At 42.9% G+C, this 23,986-nt stretch overlaps 1 protein-coding gene across 4 annotated transcripts in view; it reads right to left on the bottom strand.

The window, feature by feature from the left end:
* The window catches only part of LOC144595842 (disco-interacting protein 2 homolog A-like), a 193,529-nt gene that overhangs the window by 113,345 nt on the left and 56,198 nt on the right, over positions 1–23,986 (bottom strand). For all 4 annotated transcript variants that reach the window (XM_078403596.1, XM_078403598.1, XM_078403597.1 and 1 more), the window contains exons 2-3: positions 19,472–19,561; positions 2,863–3,003 (exon numbers count right to left, since the gene is read on the bottom strand). In XM_078403596.1, the coding sequence (XP_078259722.1) occupies positions 2,863–3,003; positions 19,472–19,561 (231 nt within the window). The remainder of the gene's footprint in view (positions 1–2,862; positions 3,004–19,471; positions 19,562–23,986) is intronic.

The following is a 23,986-nucleotide window of genomic DNA, read 5'->3' as shown; positions in this document are numbered from 1 at the left end:
AGATAAAATGTAGTCAGAGACAGTAAGACCAGTGGGAGAACTGGGAAGGGGAAGGTGATGGAGAGAGAGGGATAGCAAGGGCTACTTGAAGTTAGAGAAGTCAATGTTCATACCGCTGGGGTGTAAGCTACCCAAGCGAAATATGAGGTGTTGTTCCTCCAATTGAATGAATGAATAAGTTTATTGGCCAATTATGTGCAGAAACAAGGAATGCGCCTTGGTGCTCCGCTCACAAATGACAACACAAACATACAGTTAACAATTAAGAATAAAGCATAACCACATCAAAACAATAAGGATACAACATTACGGTCTAAACATGTGGGTGAAGATAAACCAGTGCAAAAAAGAGACAACAGACTTTGGTTATTGAGTAGAACTACTACTCGTAGAAAAAAAGCTGTTTTTATGTCTGGCTGTGGCTGCTTTGACAGTCCGGAGTTGCCTTCCAGAGGGAAGTGCTTCAAAGATTTTGTGGCCAGAGTGAGAGGGGTCAGAGATGATCTTGCCCGATCGCTTCCTGGCCCTTGCAGTGTACAGTTCGTCAATGGGGGGGGGAAGGTTGCAGCCAACAACCTTCTCAGCTGATTGAACGATCGTTGCAGCCACCGGATGTCGTGCTTGGTGGCTGAGGAAAACCAGACCATGATGGAGAAGGTGAGGACAGACTCAATGATAGCAGTATAGAATTGGACCATCATTGCCTGTGACAGATTGTGTTTCCTCAGTTGCCGCAGGTAGTACATCCTCTGTTGGGCCTTTTTGACTTTGGAGTCGATGGTGGCCCCCATTTAAGGTCCCTGGAGATGATGGTTCCAAGGAACTTAAATGACTCCACAGATGTGACTGTGGTGTTGTTGATGGTCAGTGGAGGGAGGGGAGGGGGAGCTCTTCGAGTCGACAATTAGTTCCACTGTCTTAAGAGCATTGAGCTCCAGGTTGTTGTGATGGCACCAGGATGCCAGCTGTGTCACTTCCCAACTGTAGGCAGATTCCTCCCCATCCTGGATCAGTCCAATCAGGGTTGTGTCACCCGCAAACTTGAGGAGCTTGACAGAGGAGTCTGTGGAGGTGCAGTCGTTGGTGTAAAGGAGGGGAGGGTACGCAGCCTTGCAATGCTCCTCATGCAGAGCTAAAGTCCACAAACAGAATGCTGGCATTGGTCCCCTTGAGGTCTAGGTGCTGGAGGATGAAGTGCAGGCCTAGGTTGACTGCGTCATCCGCCGATCTATTGGCCCTGTATTCGAACTGCAGAGGGTCCAGCAGGGTGTTTGTGATGTTTTTCAGCTGGGCCAGCATGTCTGTGTAGATCGGTGCCAGTTGTTCGGCACAGAGCTTGAGGGTAGAGGGGGAAACATTGTCCGGTCCTGGAGATTTCCGGCTTTTCTGTTTCCTGAATAGCCTCTTCACCTCCGCAGTTTCTATTGTTGGAGATGGAGAAGAGGCTAGACTGATGTGAGGCTGTGAGTATGTGCAAATTGGTGATTGCAAAGGGGAGGGAGGGGGGGGGCAGGGGCCAGTCTTTGCAAACTGTAGTCAGTCTGTGAGTAGGTGTGAATTGCTGCTTGGGGAGGAGTGGGTGGGGAAGGGTCCAGTCTTTTCAGAACAGAGTCAGGCTGTGAGAACGTGTGAAGTGATGATTGGGGGGGGGGATCCCAGGATTATGTTTCTGGGAATTTGCGCTGGGCCTCACTCTGACAATGGAGGAGGCCCAGTTACTCCAGCATTTTATGTCCATCTTCGATTTAAACCAGCATCTGCAGTTCTTTCCTACACATTTTGTCCGCTCCACTGAGAAATCTCAAGGTATGTCTACTTTGAAGGTTCTCCTCCTCTCTCCTTCGAGAGTCCAGCAACATCCTTTCTCACTGCTCCCCCTCCGTAATTCCTCCTGCCCTCTGAGAAATTAAGGCCCAGCACAAATTGGAGGACAGCATCTCATATTTTGCTTGGGTAGCTTACACCCCAACAGTATGAACATTGGCTTCTCCAATTTCAAGTAGCCCTTGCTTTCCCTCTCTCTATCCCCTCCCCTTCCCAGTTCTCCCACTCGTCTTCCTGTCTCCGACTACATTCTATCTTTGTCCCGCCCCCTCCCCTGACATCAGTCTGAAGAAGGGTCTCGACCCAAAACGTCACCCATTCCTTCTCTTCAGATACTCCAGCATCTGCAGTTCTTTCCTACACATAGCTGACTCTGAACCATGATGTTCTGAGGTGTATTCTTAAGGGGGAGTTAAGTACAGACAAAGTAAAAAATCAAAACATCTATAATGGCTTCTCACAAATCATGCAATTAAGAAAAAATATAAAAGTACAGATATCAGGTGAAGGATAGGATTTATGTAAAATCTCAAAGTTTCCTACATTACACCTGTGACTATGCTTCAATAGCTGAGAAACATTTTGGGACCATCTGCAATTTTAATGGCAATATAAATAGAATATTTTATTCCTTCAACAATAAAGGAATTTTAAAAGCAACACAGTAAATCTTGTGGAAAGTAGGGATAATTTTCAGATTATCTTGTCTTTCCTAATGCATGGATTATTTCTCATTCACAATTAGATCGATAAAACTTTAGTAAGTACTGAAGGCAATCTTTTTTATTATAAAAGTTAATGCTAAACTAAATGCACTCAATTTATCACAAAAGTATATTGCAATAAGGAGCATTTTTGGAAAATATGCTGACCTACTTCTAAGTGGAATTTAACAAAGCATTACTGAAAAATTGAATAATTGTTCAATGCAAGTAATTTGAAGTCAATTAAAATGCTCAAGTTAAATGTCAGTCACTATAAAAGACTAATTTTGAGGCATTCAATCTTTCTTCACCTCCAAGCAGAACCATTACTTACCAGATCGATAGCGTTCATCTCTGGAATTGGAGGCTCTAGATTTGGACTGTCTGGATGCAGCCACATATGGGACAGCAGAGGAAAAAGGTGAAGACTGTGGAGGACCTGGAAGCCTGGGCTCAAGCTGAAAAGGATCTATACCTGCAAAAACAAGAAGTTTAATCTTTAAAACATCTCTACACTTTTCTCTCTCCTTCATATGGAATTCCAACACTAAATTTATTCATAAGGTGCAAGATAATTATTTTCATGTCATTTTTTTTTTAAGTACACCTTGAAAGACATTTTCAAAACCAAGTATGCCATTCAGACCTAAATATCTGCCACTAAAGCTACATAATAATCACAATATCGAGTCAAAAGTCACGTTTAATTGTCACTAGACGGGCGTGGACCCGTTGGGTCCAAACCTCTCCTGCAGGCCCGGCAACCCTACTCCAACTGATGACCTGTGGACCCTTTGCTGGCCTGGGAGTCTCCCCCAGGGCCTTGGGCGGGTGAGGGGGGAGAGGAAAGGGGAGAGGGAGCCACTCACCCTAGCCCCAGGTGGCCAGCCAGAGCGAGCCGTGGACCCATTGGTGCAAACCTCTCCCCTTTCCTCTCCCCCCTCACCCGCCCAAGGCCCTGGAGCGGCAGCTCGACGGCGACGGCCATCTTCTTTGACACTCTGCCGCCGCTCCGCACCACAGGAGGAAGGTCAGGCGTGGGCCACGCCGGGACGGGCGCCGGTCCTCCCGGCCGGGGGGGTATCAATCGAGACTGCAGGCGAATGTTGAGTCAGGTGGGCCTAAAATTGATGCGCTATCGTGTACCGTTTTGGCTGTATTTTGGGAACAAATATATCCACAAACCCACCCACAAATATACTAGATGAGAGTTTTAGTAATATATTAAGATAGATATGAGCCGGTAACCGACCAACAAAATTCTTACTTGCCTCGGCTTTACAGGCCCATTATTGCAATAACATACAAATAAACAATATCAATAATACAATAAATTACTAATCAGTAATACCAGGTAACCAGACCGGTTCAAAACCAATGTAGTGCAACCAAAACAAAGTCTATTATTGATCTCAATTGTTGAAACAGGATTGTGGACAGTGTTGTGCAGAGTTCTGGAGCCTAATGGTTTCTGGGAAGAAACTGATCTTGAAACTCGAGGTCAATTTTCATATCTCTGTACCATCTTTCTGATAATATTAGCAAGATGAGAGCTCAGTGGTGTGGGGTATTTGACGATATTGGCTGCATTTTTGAAGCACCACCTCCTGCAGACCCTTTTGATAGTGGAGAGGTCAGTACCTGTGATGGACTGGGCAATGTCAACAGTTTTGTGCAACCTCTTTTGTTCTTAGTTGTTCCAAGTTATCATACCAGGTTATGATGCAACCAATCAGTATGCCCGCGACCATCCAACTGTATATGCTCACTGTCATTCCAAATCTCCTCAATCTTCTAAGGAAGTAGTGTTGCTGAGGTTTATTTGTAATTGCATCAATGTGCTGGGCCCTTTTATGGATATGCAAGCCCAAGAGCTTGAAGCTGTTGACCCTCTCCACTGCCATATCGTCAACAAAGACAGGTTCATGGATACTAAGCTTTTCCTTCCTGAAGTCAACCATCAGCTCTTTGGTCTTGCTAATAGTGAGGAAGGTTGTTGTTCTGGCATATACAATCAGAATATAAATCTCCCTCCTCTACTCTCACTCATTATTACCCACCATTTGTCAAACCACTGTGGGATATTGTTGGCAAATTTAAAGTTGGCATTGGTGCGGTGTCTGGCTCCAGTCATGGATTTGGGGGGAGGAGCAAGCGACTGGGCACATAGTTTTGAGGTGCTCTAGTTGATGGCCATTGTGGAGGAACTTGTCAATTACTACCATTTGTGGTCTGCTTATGAGGATGTTGAGGATCCATTGGGACAAGCAGTTGCCAGAGTTTGATACGGTTAGAGGGGAATGCCAAGCTTTTTTTTATATTTCAACATTTTTAAAGTTTATTCAAGTAATAAATATATTTACAATTCAGGAACAGTGCAAAAAAAATCATCCGACATTCTCAGAGTCTACACAAACTTTCAATAGTTTACCCAAATCACAATTTTAAAAACATAGAAAATAGGTACAGGAGTAGGCCATTCAGCCCTTCGAGCCAAATCCGCCATTCAATATGATCATGGCTGATCATCCAAAATCAGTAACTTCGTTCTTGCTTTTTCCCCATATCCCTTGATTTTGTTAGCTCCAAGAGCTATATCTAACTCTCTCTTGAAAACATCCAGTGAATTGGCCTTCACTACCTTCTGTGGCAGAGAATTCCATAGATTCACAACTCTGGGTGAAAAGAGAGAGGAAATTATAGAAGGTAAAGAAGTTGACGACAACCCACAATGACATGAATATCAATAAAGTAAAGAAAAATAGGAATAAATCAACAGTGTAGGAAAAATAACTGCAGATGCTGGTTTAAATTGAAGGTAGACACAAAATGCTGGAGTAACTCAGCGGGTCAGGCAGCATTTCTGGAGAGAAGGAATGGGTGACGTTTTGGGTCGAGACCCTTCTTCAGACAGGAAGCATGTACTTATACAAACAGATTCCATATAGAATTAACTAGGCATAACAAGACAGGTTTCACCACAGAAAAGTAATACCAACAAGGAAGCGAAATAAAATGCTAATAAAGATCGGTCCGGGTGGTGGGGGGCAAGATAGCAGTCAGGGGAAAACAATCAGTTGATTTAACCAGGGATTTCAGACTAGTTTTCAATGTGGCTGATAGGGGAAAGAATCCAGAGGTATAGTTATTTTATGAAAAACAGACGATAACAAATTAAATTCAAAATGTTTGTGTTTTAGTAATTATGTTAATCAATTAGAGCTTCTAACAGCTCAGCACTTGCCGTGCCAAGTTTAATTTAGTTTAGAGATACATAGAAACATCGAAAATAGGTGCAGGAGTAGGCCATTCAAGACAATAGGTGCAGGAGTAGGCCATTCGGCCCTTCGAGCCAGCACCGCCATTCAATGTGATCATGGCTGATCATTCACAATCAGTACCCCGTTCCTGCCTTCTCCCCATACCCCCTGACTCTGCTATCTTTAAGAGCTCTATCTAGCTCTCTCTTGAAAGCATCCAGAGAATTGGCCTCCACTGCCTTCTGAGGCAGAGAATTCCAGATTTACAACTCTCTGACTAAAAATGTTTTTCCTCATCTCAGTTCTAAATGGCCTACCCCTTATTCTCAAACTGTGGCCCCTGGTTCTGGACTCCCCCAACATTGGGAACATGTTTCCTGCCTCTAACGTGTCCAATCCCTTAATAATCCTATATGTTTCAATATGATCCCCTCTCATCCTTCTAAATTCCAGTGTAGACAAGCCTAGTCGCTCCAGTCTTTAAACATACGACAGTCCCACCATTCCGGGAATTAATCTAGTGAACCTACGCAGCATGCCCTCAATAGCAAGAATATCCTTCCTCAAATTTGGAGACCAAAACTGCACACAGTACTCCAGGTGCGGTCTCACTTGGGCCCTGTACAACTGCAGAAGGACCTCTTTGCTCCTATACTCAACTCCTCTTTTTCTTCACTGCCTGCTGGACCTGCATGCTTCCTTTCAGTGACTGATGCACTAGGACACCCAGATCTCGTTGTACATCCCCTTTTCCTAACTTGACACCATTCAAATAATAATCTACCTTCCTATTCTTACCTCCAAAGTGGACAACCTCACATTTATCCACATTAAACTGCATCTGCCATGCATTCCACATTAAACTGCATCTGGTGACGTTATGGGTCGATACCCTTTTTCAGACTGATGTTAGGGGACTGGGCGGGACAAAGATAGAATGTAGTCGGAGACAGTAAGACTGGTGGGAGAACTGGGAGGGGGGAGGGGATAGAGAGGGAAAGCAAGGGCGATTTGAAGTTAGAGAAGTCATTGTCCATACCGCTGGGGTGTTAACTATCCAAGCGAAATATAGGGTGCTATTCCTCCAATTTGCGCTGGGCCTCACTCTGACAATGGTGGAGGCCCAGGACAGAAAGGTCAGATTGGGAATGGGAGGGGGAGTTGAAGTGCTGAGCAACTGGGAGATCAGATAGGTTAAGACGGACTTAGCAGAGGTGTTCAGCGAAACGATCGCCGAGCCTGCGCTTGGTCTCACCAATGTAAAGAAGTTGACATCTGGAACACAGGATACAGTAGACGAGGTTGGAGGAGGTGCAAGTGAAATTCTGCCTCACCTGGAAAGACTGAAATCAGAATGGCGGAAATGAAATAAGAAGGCGGAAACTTTCCGCCAAATTCGGAAGGGTTGGGAGGTCTGCAAATCCCTTAATAATCTTATATGTTTCAATATGATCCCCTCTCATCCTTCTAAATTCCAGTGTATACAAGCCTAGTCAATCTAGTCTTTCAACATACGACAGTCCCGCCATTCCAGGAATTAACTTAGTGAACCTACGCTGCACGTCCTCAATAGCAAGAATATCCAAGAATGTACAATGTCAGGCGTTGCCTTGAATGCTCGCACCACTGCATCCGGCAATATGGGCGACTACAAGGTAGAGTCCTACCCACTGCGAAGGGTGGTGAAGGACGCAAAAAGGAGGTACAGGGACAGGATGGAGTCGCAGATGGAGCAGCAGGACACCAAACGCCTTTGGCAGGGGCTACGGACTATAACTAACTACCGGTGTTGCCCCCCCTCAACCGGAAGTGCCGGCACCTCCCAAGCTGATGACTTGAACTCCTTCTACGCACGATTCGAGACGGGCAACATTACCCCTAGCTCGCTGTCTAAAAACAACACCGACAGTGCGCTGGCTAGCGAGGCTGGAGGGGGATCCACTGCCGGGGATGTGCACACATTCTCGGTGTCCGAGCACGACGTGAGGAGGGCTCTGACGCGTGTGAACACGAGGAAAGCTGTAGGCCCAGATGGTATATCTGGGCGAGTACTAAAGTCTTGTGCCACTCAGCTTGCTCCAGTACTCACCACAATATTCAACCTCTCCCTGGCCAAGTCCATGGTCCCTGCATGCTTCAAAAGATCCATCATTGTACCAGTGCCAAAGAATGCCTCTCCAGCTTGTTTGAATGACTACCGACCGCTGGCCCTCACCTCGGTGGTCATGAAATGCTTCGAGAGGCTGATCAAGAACCACATCTGTGCCTTCCTCCCTCGCAATATGGACCCGCTATAGTTTGCATACCGTCCGAACAGAGCCACGGATGATGCGGTCTCCCAGGTTCTGCACACCGCTCTCTCTCATCTTGACAGCCAGTGATGATCACTGAGCTGAATTCCCGGGGAAGGTAAAATGGATGGCATGAGATAGTCAGCAGGAACGAGAAAGCGTCTTAGCGTCTTAATATTCCTAGGGTTGCACCAGTTATTGTTGGTCATGAAGCAAACTCCTCCACCCTTGGATTTCCCGGATTCTTCCATTCTGTCCGCACGGAAAACAGTGAAGGATTCGGTTGGGCAGATCACCGGATCCGGCACCAGCCATGTCTCGGTCAGACAAAAGATGTTGCAGTCTCTTATGTCCCGCAGGAATCTGATCCTCACCCTGAGGTCATCCAGCTTGCTCTCCAGGCACTGGACGTTCGCCAGAAGGATGCAGGGCAGAGGTGGACGGAAGGCTTGGGCTCTCAGCCTATTCCAAATCCTCCCCCCCCCCCCCCCCCCCGCTTTCCTCAATGTTTTCTCCGACTTTTTCTTGGAGCCGTTTATTTTTTTGTGTTAAAAATTTTTTTTTCTATTCTGTTTTGTAGTTTTAGCACAATCTGCAGACGTTGCCACTTTCACTTCACTGCACATCTGTATGTGACAAATAAAGTTGACTTGACTTGACTTGATTTCAATCACAAACAGCTATCGACCCAGCTCCAATCCCTACACACACCATTCGTCACAGATCTCCAGTCTGAAAAACTACCTCCCCTTCCTAATCTTCATGTCTTTCTCCACAATAAAAAGAAGAGAATTTCTCATTGAAGACTTGGTCCATCTTCTATGGCTTCACACATAGATGGGTCCCTGAGGGGTCCTATTCTCCCTCTAGTTATCCTCTTTACCTTAATATACATAAAATATCTTTGGATTCTCCTTAATCTTGTCTGTCCAAGCTATTTTCGGTACCCTTTTTGCCTTCCTGATTTCCTTCTTAAGTATGCTCCTCAGTCCTTAAACTCCTCCAGGGATATACTTGATCCCGGTTAAAAATACCTGACCCGTGCCTCCTTTTTTCCTGACCTGAGTTTCAACTTCTCTCGTCATTTATGCTTTCTGACTCCCATCTGGCTTGCCCTTCACTCTTAACAGAGACATACAAGCTTTGAACTCTCACCATTATACTATCTCGATAAAGTTCTATCATTTCTTTGTTTGTTGCAACATTAAGATGACTTTGTTTTAAACAATGGCCCAAAACATAAACACCTGACAATATGATCACAATATTAGCAGGAGCTGGTTCAAACTCAATTCTGGATACAGGGGGTAATGTTGACCACAATTCAGCACCAAAGACTCATCAAAATGAATCAAAAAACGTGACAATGAATGCGCAATGCATTTGGCATTACCACAATTATGCTTCAACCTTGTATTTTCAAAACTCCGTAACAAAAATTATTCACGCAATACTTCTTATTAAGAGCACCACTAACAAACAGTTGCCCAAATAAAGCTACAAACCTGCCTGATTGAACGCAAAATTTAAGCACGAAATCACAATTGCTGTCTGTCAGCAACATCTCTGGAACTCTGCAACAACAGCACAAAATGTGCTGATCCCTATAGAACAGTTTATTTCTCACTGCATCATGCACTGACCAAAAGAATCAACGTAAAAATCAGCGGTATCCCCATCATTAATGCCAAGCACCAATGAGGACCAACATGACGCTCAAAAGGTTAATTAACAAACAATAGAAATATTGTTCAATTTACAAATGGCTCAAGAACTCATTCTCATAAATCAACAACATCAGCTCTATGTGCACCCAGCAAAGATGTTGTGAATTATCAGACATCTGCAACAGTGACCATGGGTACAAGCGCACCACATGCAGTGAGGGTGGATGGCGTCATTCCACCAACCTTAAGATTGCAGTGCCAATGAAAGATGCAACTATAAATATAAGAATGGTGCAAAGATGCGCAATTCAAAGCAGTATAAAATAACTAAAGTGCAATAAGGGTATTATCAAATGAGGTAAAGTTAGGAGTAAGAGTACATGGCAGCAGAGTGCAAGCTTCTGTATCGTCTCCCAGAAGTTAGAAGATGGCAAAGGGAATGACAATTCTTCCAGCCTTCCTGATGGAACACATTATTGAGGATGGGCTGGACTGAAATAATGTGCATGATAGACTGGGATGTATTCACTACACTCTGCATGCTCAAGCCATAAAGAGCAGAATAGTTGCCATATCAGGTTCAGATGTATTCCATTAGAATACTTTCTATATTGCATTAATAAAGTTCGAGAGAATTCTCGCACACAGGCTGAATTCTCTGGAACGTCAAAGGGAGTAAATATAGAGTAAATATACCTGGACTATCTCCGACATCTCCCTCCCGTTTCTGGACCTCACCATCTCCATCACAGGAGACAGACTAGTGACGGACATTTACTATAAACCCACTGACTCGCACAGCTATCTGGACTACACTTCTTCCCACCCGGTCCCCTGCAAAAAGTCTATCCCCTACTCCCATTTCCTCCGTCTACGCCGCATCTGCGCCCGGGATGAGGTGTTTCACACTAGGGCTTACGAGATGTCCTCGTTCTTCAGGAAACGGGGCTTCCCCTCCTCCATTATAGATGAGGCTCTCACTAGGGTCTCTTCTACATCCCGCAGCTCCACTCTTGCTCCCCCTCCCCCCACTCGCAACAAGGACAGAATCCCCCTCGTTCTCACCTTCCACCCCACCAGCCAGCGGATCCAACATATCGTCCACCAACATTTCCGTCACCTACAACGGGACCCCACCACTGGCCATATCTTCCCATCCCCTCCCCTCTCTGCGTTCCGCAGAGACCGTTCCCTCCGTAACTCCCTGGTCCACTCGTCCCTTCCTACCCAAACCACCCCAACACCGGGCACTTTCCCCTGCAACCGCACGAGATGCAACACCTGTCCCTTTACCTCCCCCCTCGACCTCGTCTGAGGACCCCAAGTCTTTTCAGGTGAGGCAGAGGTTCACTTGCACCTCCTCCAACCTCATCTACTGTATCCACTGTTCCAGGTTTGGACTCAAACAGTCTTTCCAGGTGAGACAAAGGTTCACCTGCACCTCCTCCAACCTCATCTATTGCATCCGCTGCTCTAGATGTCAACTCATTTACATTGGCGAAACCAAGCGCAGGCTCGGCGATCGCTTCGCTGAACACCTGCGCTCGGTCCGCATTAACAAAACTGATCTCCCGGTGGCCGAGCACTTCAACTCCCCCTCCCATTTCCAGTCTGACCTTTCTGTCATGGGCCTCCTCCAGTGCCATAGTGAGGCCCACCGGAAATTGGAGGAATAGCACCTCATATTTCGCCTGGGCAGTTTGCAGCCCAGTGGTATGAACGTCGACTTCTCCAACTTTAGATAGTCCCTCTCTTCCCCTCCCCCTTCCCAGATCTCCCTCTATCTTCCTGTCTCCACCTATATCCTTCCTTTGTCCCGCCCCCCTGACATCAGTCTGAAGAAGGGTCTCGACCCGAAACGTCACCCATTCCTTCTCTCCCGAGATGCTGCCTGACCTGCTGAGTTACTCCAGCATTTTGTGAGTAAATATAGTGTTGTTGCTTCTTGATCACCATAGTATGAATAGTCCAAGTTCGGTTGCTGCCGATATTAGAACCTGAAGCTGTTGACCATCTCTACAGACTTGCTGACATTAAAGGGCTAGGTTGTTGTTCAGGGACCAATAAAAAGCGCCTAATCTCTTCACAGTACCCCTTCTCATCATTGTTGTTGAATCAGCTGACAACAGAAATATCAGCAGCAAACTTAAAGATCAAGTTGACACTGTACTTAGCCACTAACTGAGTGAGATCTGGTTAGGATGTCCAGAACCCAGATTCAGATGGAGTCCCAAGGCTAAGGACTGGAGGTTTAGGGATGACCTTGTTCGATATAATCTATAAACATTTCTGCACTTTCCACAAATGTTAACTGAGAATTATGCCATATTATGCAAGCACGAGCAATAAATCTGGAATTTTACTTAGGCACAAAAGATAAACCGAAGGTACAGCAGGTGAGACAATCTTTTTGGAGAGACGTAGATGTATGACATTTTGACTCATGATCCATTGTTCCATAAAATACAAGCTCAACAATAATAATCTCTATCAATCAATAAAAATATATATTCAGACATAATTTGTTACTGGCATTGTGTACATGCAAGGCCAAACTACTTTGCAGTCAAATAGTCGCAATTACATTATATTTGGCCTATTCAACCCCCGGGGATTTTTTAGATTATAATCTATGGGATGATTGCTATTCATAAAGCCATGGAACATATGTTAAACCTTAAGAGAGACAACCATAGTTCCATCCAGGCTCACAATATCTTCAATTGGGATGATAATTCGTATTTATTATTACATCAACTACATGCAAACTGTTGAGAAATTTTACAATATAATCACTGAAGTAAAGTTTATCAGCAGAAATCCTTACATCACCTGTTATATGTATTCAACTGCAAAGAATGCCATTTGACCACAATTAATTGAATAAAACTAAGGTTAGAAGTACATAATATTTAGTCAGATAAGCAGCAAGAAATTAACTGTGGTAAAGTTATTTGACAAGGGTTGTTAATTGTGTAATGACCAGCTGTTGATGGACAACATTCAGTTCATTTAACTGAATATGAACTAACGATGGAGCCACTAGAAACGACAAATAGAGGAATCTTGAACAAAAAACAAAGTACTGGAGGAACTCGGCAGGCCAGGCAGCATTTGTGGAGGAAATGGACAGAGGACATTTTAGGACGGGAAAACCTGGTCTGTCCATTCCCTCCACAAATTTCCTCCTCAGCCTGACCATTATCTCAATGGTGTCAGGTTAGGTAAGGGGGAAGTGCAGCGAGACCTAGGTGTCCTTGTACAGCAGTCACTGAAAGCAGGCGTGCGGGGTACAGCAGGCAGTGAAGAAAGCTAATGACATGTTGGCCTTCATAATGAGAGGATTTCAGCATAGGAGTAAAGAGGTTCTTCTGCAGTTGTATAGGGCCCTGGTAAGACTGCATCTGGAGTATTGTGTGCAGTTTTGGTCTCCTAATTTGAGGAAGGACATCTTAGTAATTGAGGCAGTGCAGCGTAGGTTCACGAGATTGATCCCTGGGATGGCGGGACTGTCATATGAGGAAAGGTTAAAAAGACTAGGCTTGTATTCACTGGAGTTTTGAAGGATGAGGGGGGGATCTTATGGAGACATATACAATTATAAAAGGACTGGACAAGGTAGATGCAGGAAAAATGTTCCTAATGTTGGGGGAGTCTAGAACCAGGGGCCACAGTCTTAGAATAAAGGGGAGGCCTTTTAAAACAGAGGCGAGAAGGAACTTCTCACTCAGAGAGTTATGAATTTGTGGAATTCTCTGCCACAGAGGGCAGGAGGCCAAATCACTGGATGAATTTAAGAGAGAGTTGGATAGAGCTCTGGGGGCTGATGGAGTCGGGGGATATGGGGAGAAGTTGGGCACAGGTTCTTGATTATGGATGATCAGTCATGATCACAATGAATGGCGGTGCTGGCTCGAAGGGCCGAATGGCCTCCTCCTGCACCTATTTTCTATGTTTCTATGCTGAATTCCTCCAGCACTTTCTTTTGCACTAACGCGTTGCCAGCTTGAGTAAAAAATTGACCATTTAATAAACTCTTGACATGATAAGCTCAGGATTCTGACATCAACAAATATAAATGTCTGTTTATATGACAAGAGTCAGCATTTTCTGCTATGGGAAAGGTCAATAAAAAGCAAGGCTACTTAGTCTCATTTTGGAAGTGTTATATTCTCTTATGAAGGTAGTCCTTTGTGAGTCAGATGTAAAGTAATGACTGAAATGTCTGAAAATCACATTACAAAGGGGTCTGTTCAACCACCAACATTCTTTCATGATCTCATCTAGATATGCAAACCTCACATAAAATCACCAGTTTCACAAAAAAAACCCTCAAGGAATGTATACACTGCTATCTTCAAAGACAGTATTGTTGTGATGAGTTGCCTTTTAGTAATAATTTGGACACTTCACACTACCTCTCATGATCCTTTCCAGTCTCTCCTAATTGTTTGTTAAAGAGGCTATTTTACACAACAAAACCTACACCAAGCAACAGAAATGAAATACTTTTGTTTAATTTGCATGAATGCAACATGTAATTGTGATTGAAGACTATCATTCACAGCACAAGCACACAGGCCGTTTAAAAGTAATACATCCTTTGACCATTTATAAATCAAATCAGGTTTCCATGTTGATTCCACCGTTAGGTTAAAAGTGACTTTCGCAGGTTAAATAAAAGATCAAATCAATAATCAGCAAACTCACAAATTATACTTTTGAACATATTTTAATTTTCCACCAAACAGATAATTCTTGAAGAGTCTAACTCATCAGTATTAGCATCTACAAATTGTTCCCACAATCTCCATCCTGAAGACATTAGTATCAAGTACAGCGAGTGTGATTTATCCCTACCATTTATCAGCAGAGCCATATGTAATCAAATAACAAATACTCAAGATGCAATTATTTGTAACGCTCAATGTAAATTTCAAATGCCTTAAAGATATTACAACATATATATGTGCTTTATAAAAAGAACATATTTTCAGAATAAATTTAAAGAAAACAGTAGTCTGAAGAAGGGTCCCAACCCGAATCGTCATGTCATTTTCACTCCACAGATGTTGCCTAACCCGTTGAGTTACTCCAGCAGTTTGTTTTATGCTTTAGAAAATAAATGCTGTACAAATATAAAATACATGTGATCTATATTATGATCTAACAGGCGGGCACAGACAAGGGCTATCCCTGCTGTGCACACAGAAAAATGATAATCAGCCAACAAAAGAAAAGCACAATCATTATTTGAAACCTCCGAGCAAGCAAATTGCCCAGAAAATACCTGGCGAGAGCCGATTGCAGGCTTGCAACTTGGATTTCTGATTTGAGCAGTTTGAATCCAAGTGAAAGTCATGAAATTAGCAACTATGAGATGATATGAGTTGGGGACCACCATTTTAAACACAGCTTTGCCAGGTGACAGTATTAAAATCACTTTGCTTTTCGATGGCTATATGGTTTTTGCGTATAGTTTGCTGGTTTGCCCTTTTTCCTCCCCATTTAATCTATTCAAATAGTTTATTTTACTATGCACTGGAACTAGTTTTGTACTGCACAGGCACAATGATCCTGCAGTTTGATCCAATGATCCAGTTTGACAGCCTCTTACTGAGGCAACAAAGCAATAAAACAATATTAATGCTTCCCTTCCACCAAGCAGTATCCCTGTAGTTGCAAAATTTACTGGCAAAGATTAATAATCAGATTAAGTTGAAATAGGATAGAATGAAATTTCTTTGACTGACAAAAATTAAGATATTAATATAATGCAAAACATGAAATTAACCAGTGTAACGTTATTACCACCACTATTTCCTGTAAATTTATTGTAAAGTTTTTTATCAATATGTTTAAAAATGAAAAGTTAGACTATTAAATACATATGAGTGTAAAGATAACAAGAATGCTTTCACATTCTGATTTACTGATTTCAAATTTACTGATTTCACAAAAAACAAAATCTTCAGCGGTATTTCACTGGTCGCTGATTATTATTAAATAATAGCTTTGTGAAAAAAGTATGTAGACTTCAACGATTTGCAAAGAAAAGTTTAAATATGTAGTCCTTCTGTTCGTAATCTGTTTGCTAAATAATCTTTTCTTTGCAACAGTTCAAGAAACTTTAATAGAGCATGCCCACTGGGGATTTACACCGAAGATACACAAAATGCTGAAATAACTCAGCGAGACAGGAATGGGTGACATAGAAACATAGAAAATAGGTGCAGGAGGAGGCTATTTGGCCCTTTTAGCCAGCACCACCATTCATTGTGATCATCCACAATCAGTAACCTGTGCCTGCCTTCTCCCCATATCCCTTGATTCCGCTAGCCCCAAGAGCTCTATCTAACTCTCGTTTAAATTCATCCAGTGAATTGGCCTCCACTGCCTTCTGTGGCAGAGAATTTCACAAATTCACAACTCTCTGGGTGAAAAAGTTTATTCTCACCTCAGTTTTAAAAGGCCTACCCTTTATTCTTAGACTGTGACCCCTGATTCTAGATTCCCCCAATATTGGGAACATCTTTCCTGCATTTAGCTTGTCCAGTCCTTTTATAAATCTATACGCCTCTATAAAATCCCCTCTCATCCTTCTAAACTCCAGTGAATACAAGCCCAGTCTTTCTAATCTTTCCTCATATGACAGGCCTGCCATCCCGGGGATTAACCTTGTAAACCTACGCTGTACTGCCTCAATAGCAAGGACGTCCTTCCTCAAATTAGGAGACCAAAATGACACACAATACTCCAGATGCGGTCTCACCAGGGCCCTATACAACTGCAGAAGGACCTCTTTACTCCTATACTCAAATCCTCTCGTTATGGCCAACATGCCATTAGCTTTCGGGTCGAGACCCTTCTTCAGACTGAAGATTCTGAAGAAGGGTCTCAACCAGAAACGTTGCTCATTCCTTCTATCCAGAGATGCTGCCTGGCCCGCTGAGTTACTCCAGCGTTTTGTGTCTATCCCCAATCAATAATAAACAGCTACAACGGAGCACACCAAGACAAAGGAAAAGCTACACACTACCAAGATCCGAATGGCAAGCACCTGCAATTGTGGAGTACCTTGTTACGCAAGTCAGCACTTTTGGCAATCACAAATACTATTTTTTTCATCAGGAAATAGCATTGCTCTGCAAACAGATAAAGAACAGAAGATCTGCAGAGCTTCCTCTCACTGGAGAACTGACAGGAATCTGCATTTTACAAAAGCCAGGCCACTGCAGCAAACCCCACAAATAGCAAATGAGTGTCTATCCGAATGATCTATAAACAGGTTGCAGCCACCGTTTCTTAGCCAGATGTGAATGGATGGGTGGTACAAAGAAAAAGCAAAAAAACTCAAGCACTGCAAATTTGACCTTTTAAAGGGAATTTGTTTTTAAATGAATAATAAAGATCAGCTAATTGGCGGTCAAATACAGCTGCTCAAGCAATAAGTAACCACATCAGTGTCTGTTAAAAGTTGAAGAACAATTGAGATACAAAAGTCGTCTTTCCAACTTGACAATTCAGGGAGACTACAAGCGCCTCATTGTCCAAGCAATCTGAGCTACATCATATATCGTGTGAACACTTTATCTATGTTATCTCCTGGTCTGGCTTCAATCATCTAAAAAGGGGCAACAGTTTTATTCTCCTTATTCACCATTGTAAATGAAGGATGCGAAGTGTTAAGAAATGGGGCATGAGGACATGGGGCAAACTTGATGGATCAGCTGGTCTTTTCCTGTTAGTCTGTTTCATAAGAAAATCTGTGCCTAAATGAGTAACAACCAGAGGAAACACACGTCTATGAATGAAAATTCAACTCATTAAATAACTTATGAAGAACCAAGCAAATTTAATTCTAAACAATCCAAAACAGACTGCCCCCAACTCTAATAGAAAATGTTTAGAGAGAAATGGGACAAACACAGGAAAATGGGACTAACTGAAGTTGGTAACCTGGACAGCATTTGGGCTGAAGGGCCGAGTTTCCTGCAGTATAACTGACATTCTGCCAACCCAGTGAAACCATCAGCATTACAATATTCTCCAGCATTCCAATCTTACAAATGATCTTCAGTAGCGGACAAATATTTCAAATGCACAGATAAAAAAACCCATTTAGAAATCTTTCTATCCAGGGGACAGTTAAAACTCAATACATCTATACTGGCTTGTACTGTCTTTGATTTTAAAAACATCTTATGGTAGCCAAGCTCTTTCACAAGATAGTATAGTTTCAGAGCTCAAAGCACTGAAATTATTTTTGCAGCCGAACACTTTACAGACACAAGGAATGTTTTGCCAAGAATTGTGACAAAGGGGAATTAAGGTATTAAGCTATTTCTTTCCAGCACTACTAATTCACTGCCGGTCTAGATTTTTAATGTAAGAAAATTCAAGAGCTTTAGCCTAAAACAGCTGATCGTAGGTTATAGAAAGTACACAAGAGGAAGAATGCAGAGATCTTTGAGGGTGAGAGCTGGAGGAAGGTTCACAGAGAACGGGTCAAACCTAAGAAGGAATTTGAACATAAAAATGGGAATTTTAAATCTGTATGTTTGGTGGTCCTTTTAGCAAGTACATGCTAATGAACACGTGACTGTTGATAGTTCCTCTGTCTCTCTCTTCCCCTTCCCCCCCCCTCCCCCAGTTCTCCCACTGTCTTCCTGTCTCCACCTATATCCTTTCTTTGTCCCGCCCCCCTGACATCAGTCTGAAGAAGGGTCTCGACCCAAAACGTCACCCATTCCTTCTCTCCAAGGTGCTGCCCGACCTGCTGAGTTACTCCAGGATTTTGTGATACCTTCCAGTATTCTGAAGTTTAAATTGGAAGTAGTTCACAGACTATTTGTTCGTCATGAAGATTTTAAACACAGAAGTCACAAAGCAGACAGGTGAGGTAATGAACAATTACATTTTTATGACATCACCATCACTTGGCTTTGCTGAAAAGCATGCAAATGGGTTAGAAACCTAGAAAATAGGCGCAGGAATAGGCCATTCAGCTCTTCGAGCCAGCACCACCATTCAATATGATCATGGCTGATCATCCAAAATCAGTACCCCATTCTGGCTTTTCCCCCCATATCTCTAGATTCATCTTAGCCCTAAGAGCTAAATCTAACTCTTGGGGACAAGCCATTCTAGGCAATCTGAGGTGACATATGGACAGGTATGTACAATCAGGGAAAGGCAATCCCATTAAATTGGACAACAGATGAAACACATAAAGAAGAATTGTTAAAGCAACAGATAGGCAAAAGAGTATGAAAACAGAGTACCACCATCACAATGATTAGGCATTGTTCAGTGATGTGAAAAACGGACAAAAAACTGATTGGAGACTTTAAATGGAGGTGGGAAAAGATGGATATGGATTTGGAAGTCACAGATTCAATTAGAGACAAGGCAATACTTGTCATGAGAATCATAGTTGCACTTCTGAAGAGAGTAGATGAATTTGAAAGCAAGGAGAACAGTTTACAATAATAGCTAACATAAAGACAAGAATGGGTGTTCAAGTGCTTAATGAGAACATGATAAAGTCACATGTGTCCCATGGACATGATAGAGGACAACATCAGTTTTAGCAATGACATTACATGAAGTTAGATGTTTGTATGGGAGAGATGGATCACAGGTAGCTGAACAGTTGGTCTGAATTGACAAGAAAGACATTCCTTTTCATCTATCTGCTATTTTGTTAACCATGTTCACCTTACCTGCAGTCTGTGGTATGTATGCCGTCTGTGGTATGTATGGAGCCAGCAGTTTGGCCTTTTTCTTTTCATAACCCTTTTGAGTGATATCACCTGAAAGGAAAGAAACAAACCAGTCTTAATTTCCATTATTCAGCAAACAGTGTATACAATATTCTGCCAAACCTATGACCAGCTGTTGAGTAATATCAAAGCCACCCAATCAGTTAAAAACAATATTCAGGGATTTTGTTGCTGGTTTGAAAGAAGCATAACATCCCCAGGCATTAGCAAATGGATTCTGTCCATGAAAGAACTAATTCAATGAATGGCCATTCATTGGTTTTAGAGTCAACTAGACGCATTGGGCCTAAACCACTCCTGCATTGGTGCAGCACCCTCTCCTCCCCCTCACCCCCCCCCCTCCCCCCCTAGGGTTGCCTCTCCTACATTGGTGCAGCACGCTCTCCTCCCCGGACGCGTTTGTTCTGCGGATACGGCGGCCATCTTACGTAAGTACCAGATCAACGGAGCCCCAACTGCGCATGCGCGGTTTAAAAATTTTTAAAATATGAATAACTTGGAAAAAAAACGATTTCAATTAAACTTCTTCCATAGGACCACGGGACGACGGTGAGTAAGGTGGGCCTAAAATTGTCACGCTATTGTGTACTGTTTTGGCTGTGGTTCAGGAACAAGCGAACAAATGAGAGTCACAAGCTCTTCGAATTGGAGATTGGAGAGGGATAGAAAGTGCAATGAAATCACAATTTTCTTTTCAAAATCCATAGTGACTGGTAGAGTACGGGCAATGCAACAAAATATCATAGCATCGGGTCACCAAGTGAAACTTCAGAGACTTTCATTTATTGATAAGATAAACTATCATGAAATGCTTCATGAACTCAAATGGGACACCCTCCAAAGACGCCGTATAATAACCAGGCTTACTGCAGTCTACAAGAAACCCACTCATTAGCTCCATCCAACATTGGCCATCTTTCATACAGTCGGAACAACTGACCAGGAACAAGACTAAACCAATCCTTGAATTATACAACCATCAAGACCAACAAAGACTGTTTCCGCTACACCCCAGAACCATCCCTGTTTGGAATCCTTTGCCACTGCATATAAAATCTGCTGCTGATAGTAAATCTTTTTAACTGTTCCTTGCAAACACTAAATTTTAAATCTGCAACTGCATGCATGAGGGACTGCACGTTTATAGCCCAACAGCGGCGGTTGCAGTATCAACAAGACAAGAGATGTTCTCTCTCTCCCATATGATAATCGTATAGTCGCAGATAAACCGCAGGAGTCAGAATTAGCATTAACACGTAAAAGATGGATTAAGCTAACCTAGTCAACCCAGCACAAATTGTGGTAGCACAGAAAATTATGTAAATGTAATTTCCTCATACAAATAGCACACTGTTTAAGAACATATAAGTTGGACATTCAAGTTCCCAAGGCAGTTTAAATCATACCAAGGACTAATGTTGATACCCAACCTAGGCTTGGTCAGAAATAGGTTTCACTTGTAAAGTAGTTTCTGCAAGTTGCAGGTAAATTAAGTAAATACATTGGATACAATTGGAATGGATTTAGTTAGCACACCTAAAAGAGTCATTGAGTGATACAGTGTGGATACAGGCCCTTCGGCCCAACTTGCCCACACCGGCCATCATGTCCCAGCTACACTAGCCCCACCTGTCTGCACTTGGTCCATATCCCTCCAAACTTGTCCTATCCATGTACCTGCCTAACTGTTTCTTAAATGTTGGGATAGTCCCAGCCTCAACGACCTCTGGCAGCTTGTCCATACACCCACCACCACCCCTATAGTGTAGAAGATACTGATAGGCTGTGTAGAAAGGATGGTTTCGACCAGAAACGTCATCCATTCATTTTCTCCAGCGATGCTGTCTGACTCGCTGAGTTGCTCCAGCTTTTTGTGTCTAGGCTTTTGGATAATATCGATCAGTAGTTAAGGAGGCAGAGCAATGGGTGATGAAATGGAATCATGTACAGTTTTGGAAGACATCTAATGGTTGGATAATGGTGTAATTCACCCCAGTGAATGGTGGGCTTCTCGGAACATTGAGGGACCTTGGTGTACAAGTCCAAGGATCCCTGATGGTGACAGCACAAGTAGATAAGGACATGAAAGCATATAGAATAATTGCCCACGTTATCCAGAGCATAGAATACAAGCACATTGATATTTTAGGGAAATTTTATAAACCATAGCCAGAATTCTGTATACAATTCTGGTTGCTACACTACAGGAATTATGTAATGGCACTCGGGAATACAGGGGAAACTCATCAGGATGAGGCTTGAGGCAGAGCGTTATGAGGAGAATATATCGGGTGGGTTTGTTTCCCCTCGAGTAGTGGAGACCCAGGAGAAGCATCCAATAGAAGTATACAACATTCTTAAACGTTCTTGAACCAGCATCTGCAGTTCCTTCCTACACATTCTTAGAGGTACAAATAGGGTAGATAGTCGGAAATATTTTCGACACAGCAAAGGTATCACAAAGTAGATGGTATAGGTTTAAAAGTAAATAACAAGTTTAGAGGAAATCCATGGAACAAATGTTTCACTGAGGGTGGTTAGACTCTGGAATGCACTGCTTGAACAGATGGAGGCAGGTACTCTCACAATACTTTAATCACTCAATGAGCACAAATAACGTTCTGGTGAAAGGTCCTGGACCAGAAACATGAACTGTTTCTCTTTCCAGGGATGCTGCGTGATCTGTTTTTCTTAGGTTTTGTTTTTATTTTAAATTTCCACATCTACAATTTTTTGATGTTGGTTTAGGATTATTATTATCACGGATACCAAGGTTCAGTGAAAAGCTTCATTTTTTGCATGCTATACAATCAAATCAGATGGTACTACTGCATATAAATACAATTAAGTCAAACTAAATTATGTTTACTGCAGTGCATCTGCAGAAGTCATTGAGAATATGCTTAATTTCCTCAGTGTCCCACGGAAAAAGAGGCGTTGGTGTGCTTTCTTGGCTGTTGCATCAATGTGGTTGGTCCATTACAGTTTGTTGAGAATATTAATACAAAAGAATTAGAAGCTCTCAACCATTTGACTTTGGCACCATTGATGCTGAACCATGATTCCTAAATTTAATAACTTGCTCCTTCATCTTGCTGACATTGTTCTGACACCATGTTACTAAGTTCTTCATTTCCTTCCTGTACTCTGTCCTGTCATTGTTCATGATTCGGCCCACCAGTGGTGCCATCTGCAAATTTGTATATGGAGTTAAGCACCCATTTTGGCTGTGGCAACAGTTTTTAGCATGATAAGCACTTTAAGAAAGTTATGGATCATTTGTATCTGTTTTTTTTTTAAAGAGTAGGTCATTCCACGCTCGAGTGTCTCATTTGGATACAAAGATAGATCATAAGACAATGGAGCAGAATTAGGCCATGCGGCTTGGGTCTGCTCTGCCATTCGATCATGGCTGATCTATTTTTCCCTCAACATTTTCCTGCCTTCTTCCCATAACCTTTGGCAACCTTACTCATCAAGATGAGGTACGAGGGTAAACTAGCCAATAATATAAAGGAGGATAGCAAAGGTTTTTTTAGGTACGTGAAGAGGAAAAAAATAGTCAAGGCAAATGTGGGTCCCTTGAAGACAGAAGCAGGGGAATTTATTATGGGGAACAAAGAAATGGCAGACGAGTTAAACCGTTACTTTGGATCTGTCTTCACTGAGGAAGATACACGCAATCTCCCAAATGTTCTAGGGGCCGGAGAACCTAGGGTGATGGAGGAACTGAAGGAAATCCACATTAGGCAGGAAATGGTTTTGGGTAGACTGATGGGACTGAAGGCTGATAAATCCCCAGGGCCTGATGGTCTGCATCCCAGAGTACTTAAGGAGGTGGCTCTAGAAATAGTGGAAGCATTGGAGATCATTTTTCAATGTTCTATAGATTCAGGATCAGTTCCTGTGGATTGGAGGATAGCAAATGTTATCCCACTTTTTAAGAAAGGAGGGAGAGAGAAAACGGGTAATTATAGACCAGTTAGTCTGACGTCAGTGGTGGGGAAGATGCTGGAGTCAATTATAAAAGACGAAATTGCTGAGCATTTGGATAGCAGTAACGGGATCATTCCGAGTCAGCATGGATTTACGAAGGGGAAATCATGCTTGACAAATCTACTGGAATTTTTTGAGGATGTAACTAGGAAAATTGACAAGGGAGAGTCAGTGGATGTGGTGTACCTCGACTTTCAGAAAGCCTTCGACAAGGTCCCACATAGGAGATTAGTGGGCAAAATTAGGGCACATGGTATTGGGGGTAGGGTACTGACATGGATAGAAAATTGGTTGACAGACAGAAAGCAAAGAGTGGGGATAAATGGGTCCCTTTCGGAATGGCAGGCAGTGACCAGTGGGGTACCGCAAGGTTCGGTGCTGGGACCCCAGCTATTTACGATATACATTAATGACTTAGACGAAGGGATTAAAAGTACCATTAGCAAATTTGCAGATGAT

The sequence above is a fragment of the Rhinoraja longicauda genome, chromosome 8, assembly GCF_053455715.1.
Source record: "Rhinoraja longicauda isolate Sanriku21f chromosome 8, sRhiLon1.1, whole genome shotgun sequence".
Classification (NCBI taxonomy): Eukaryota; Metazoa; Chordata; class Chondrichthyes; order Rajiformes; family Arhynchobatidae; genus Rhinoraja; species Rhinoraja longicauda.
Note: the sequence above shows the minus strand (reverse complement) of the source record. Positions and strands in the feature narration are given on the sequence as shown.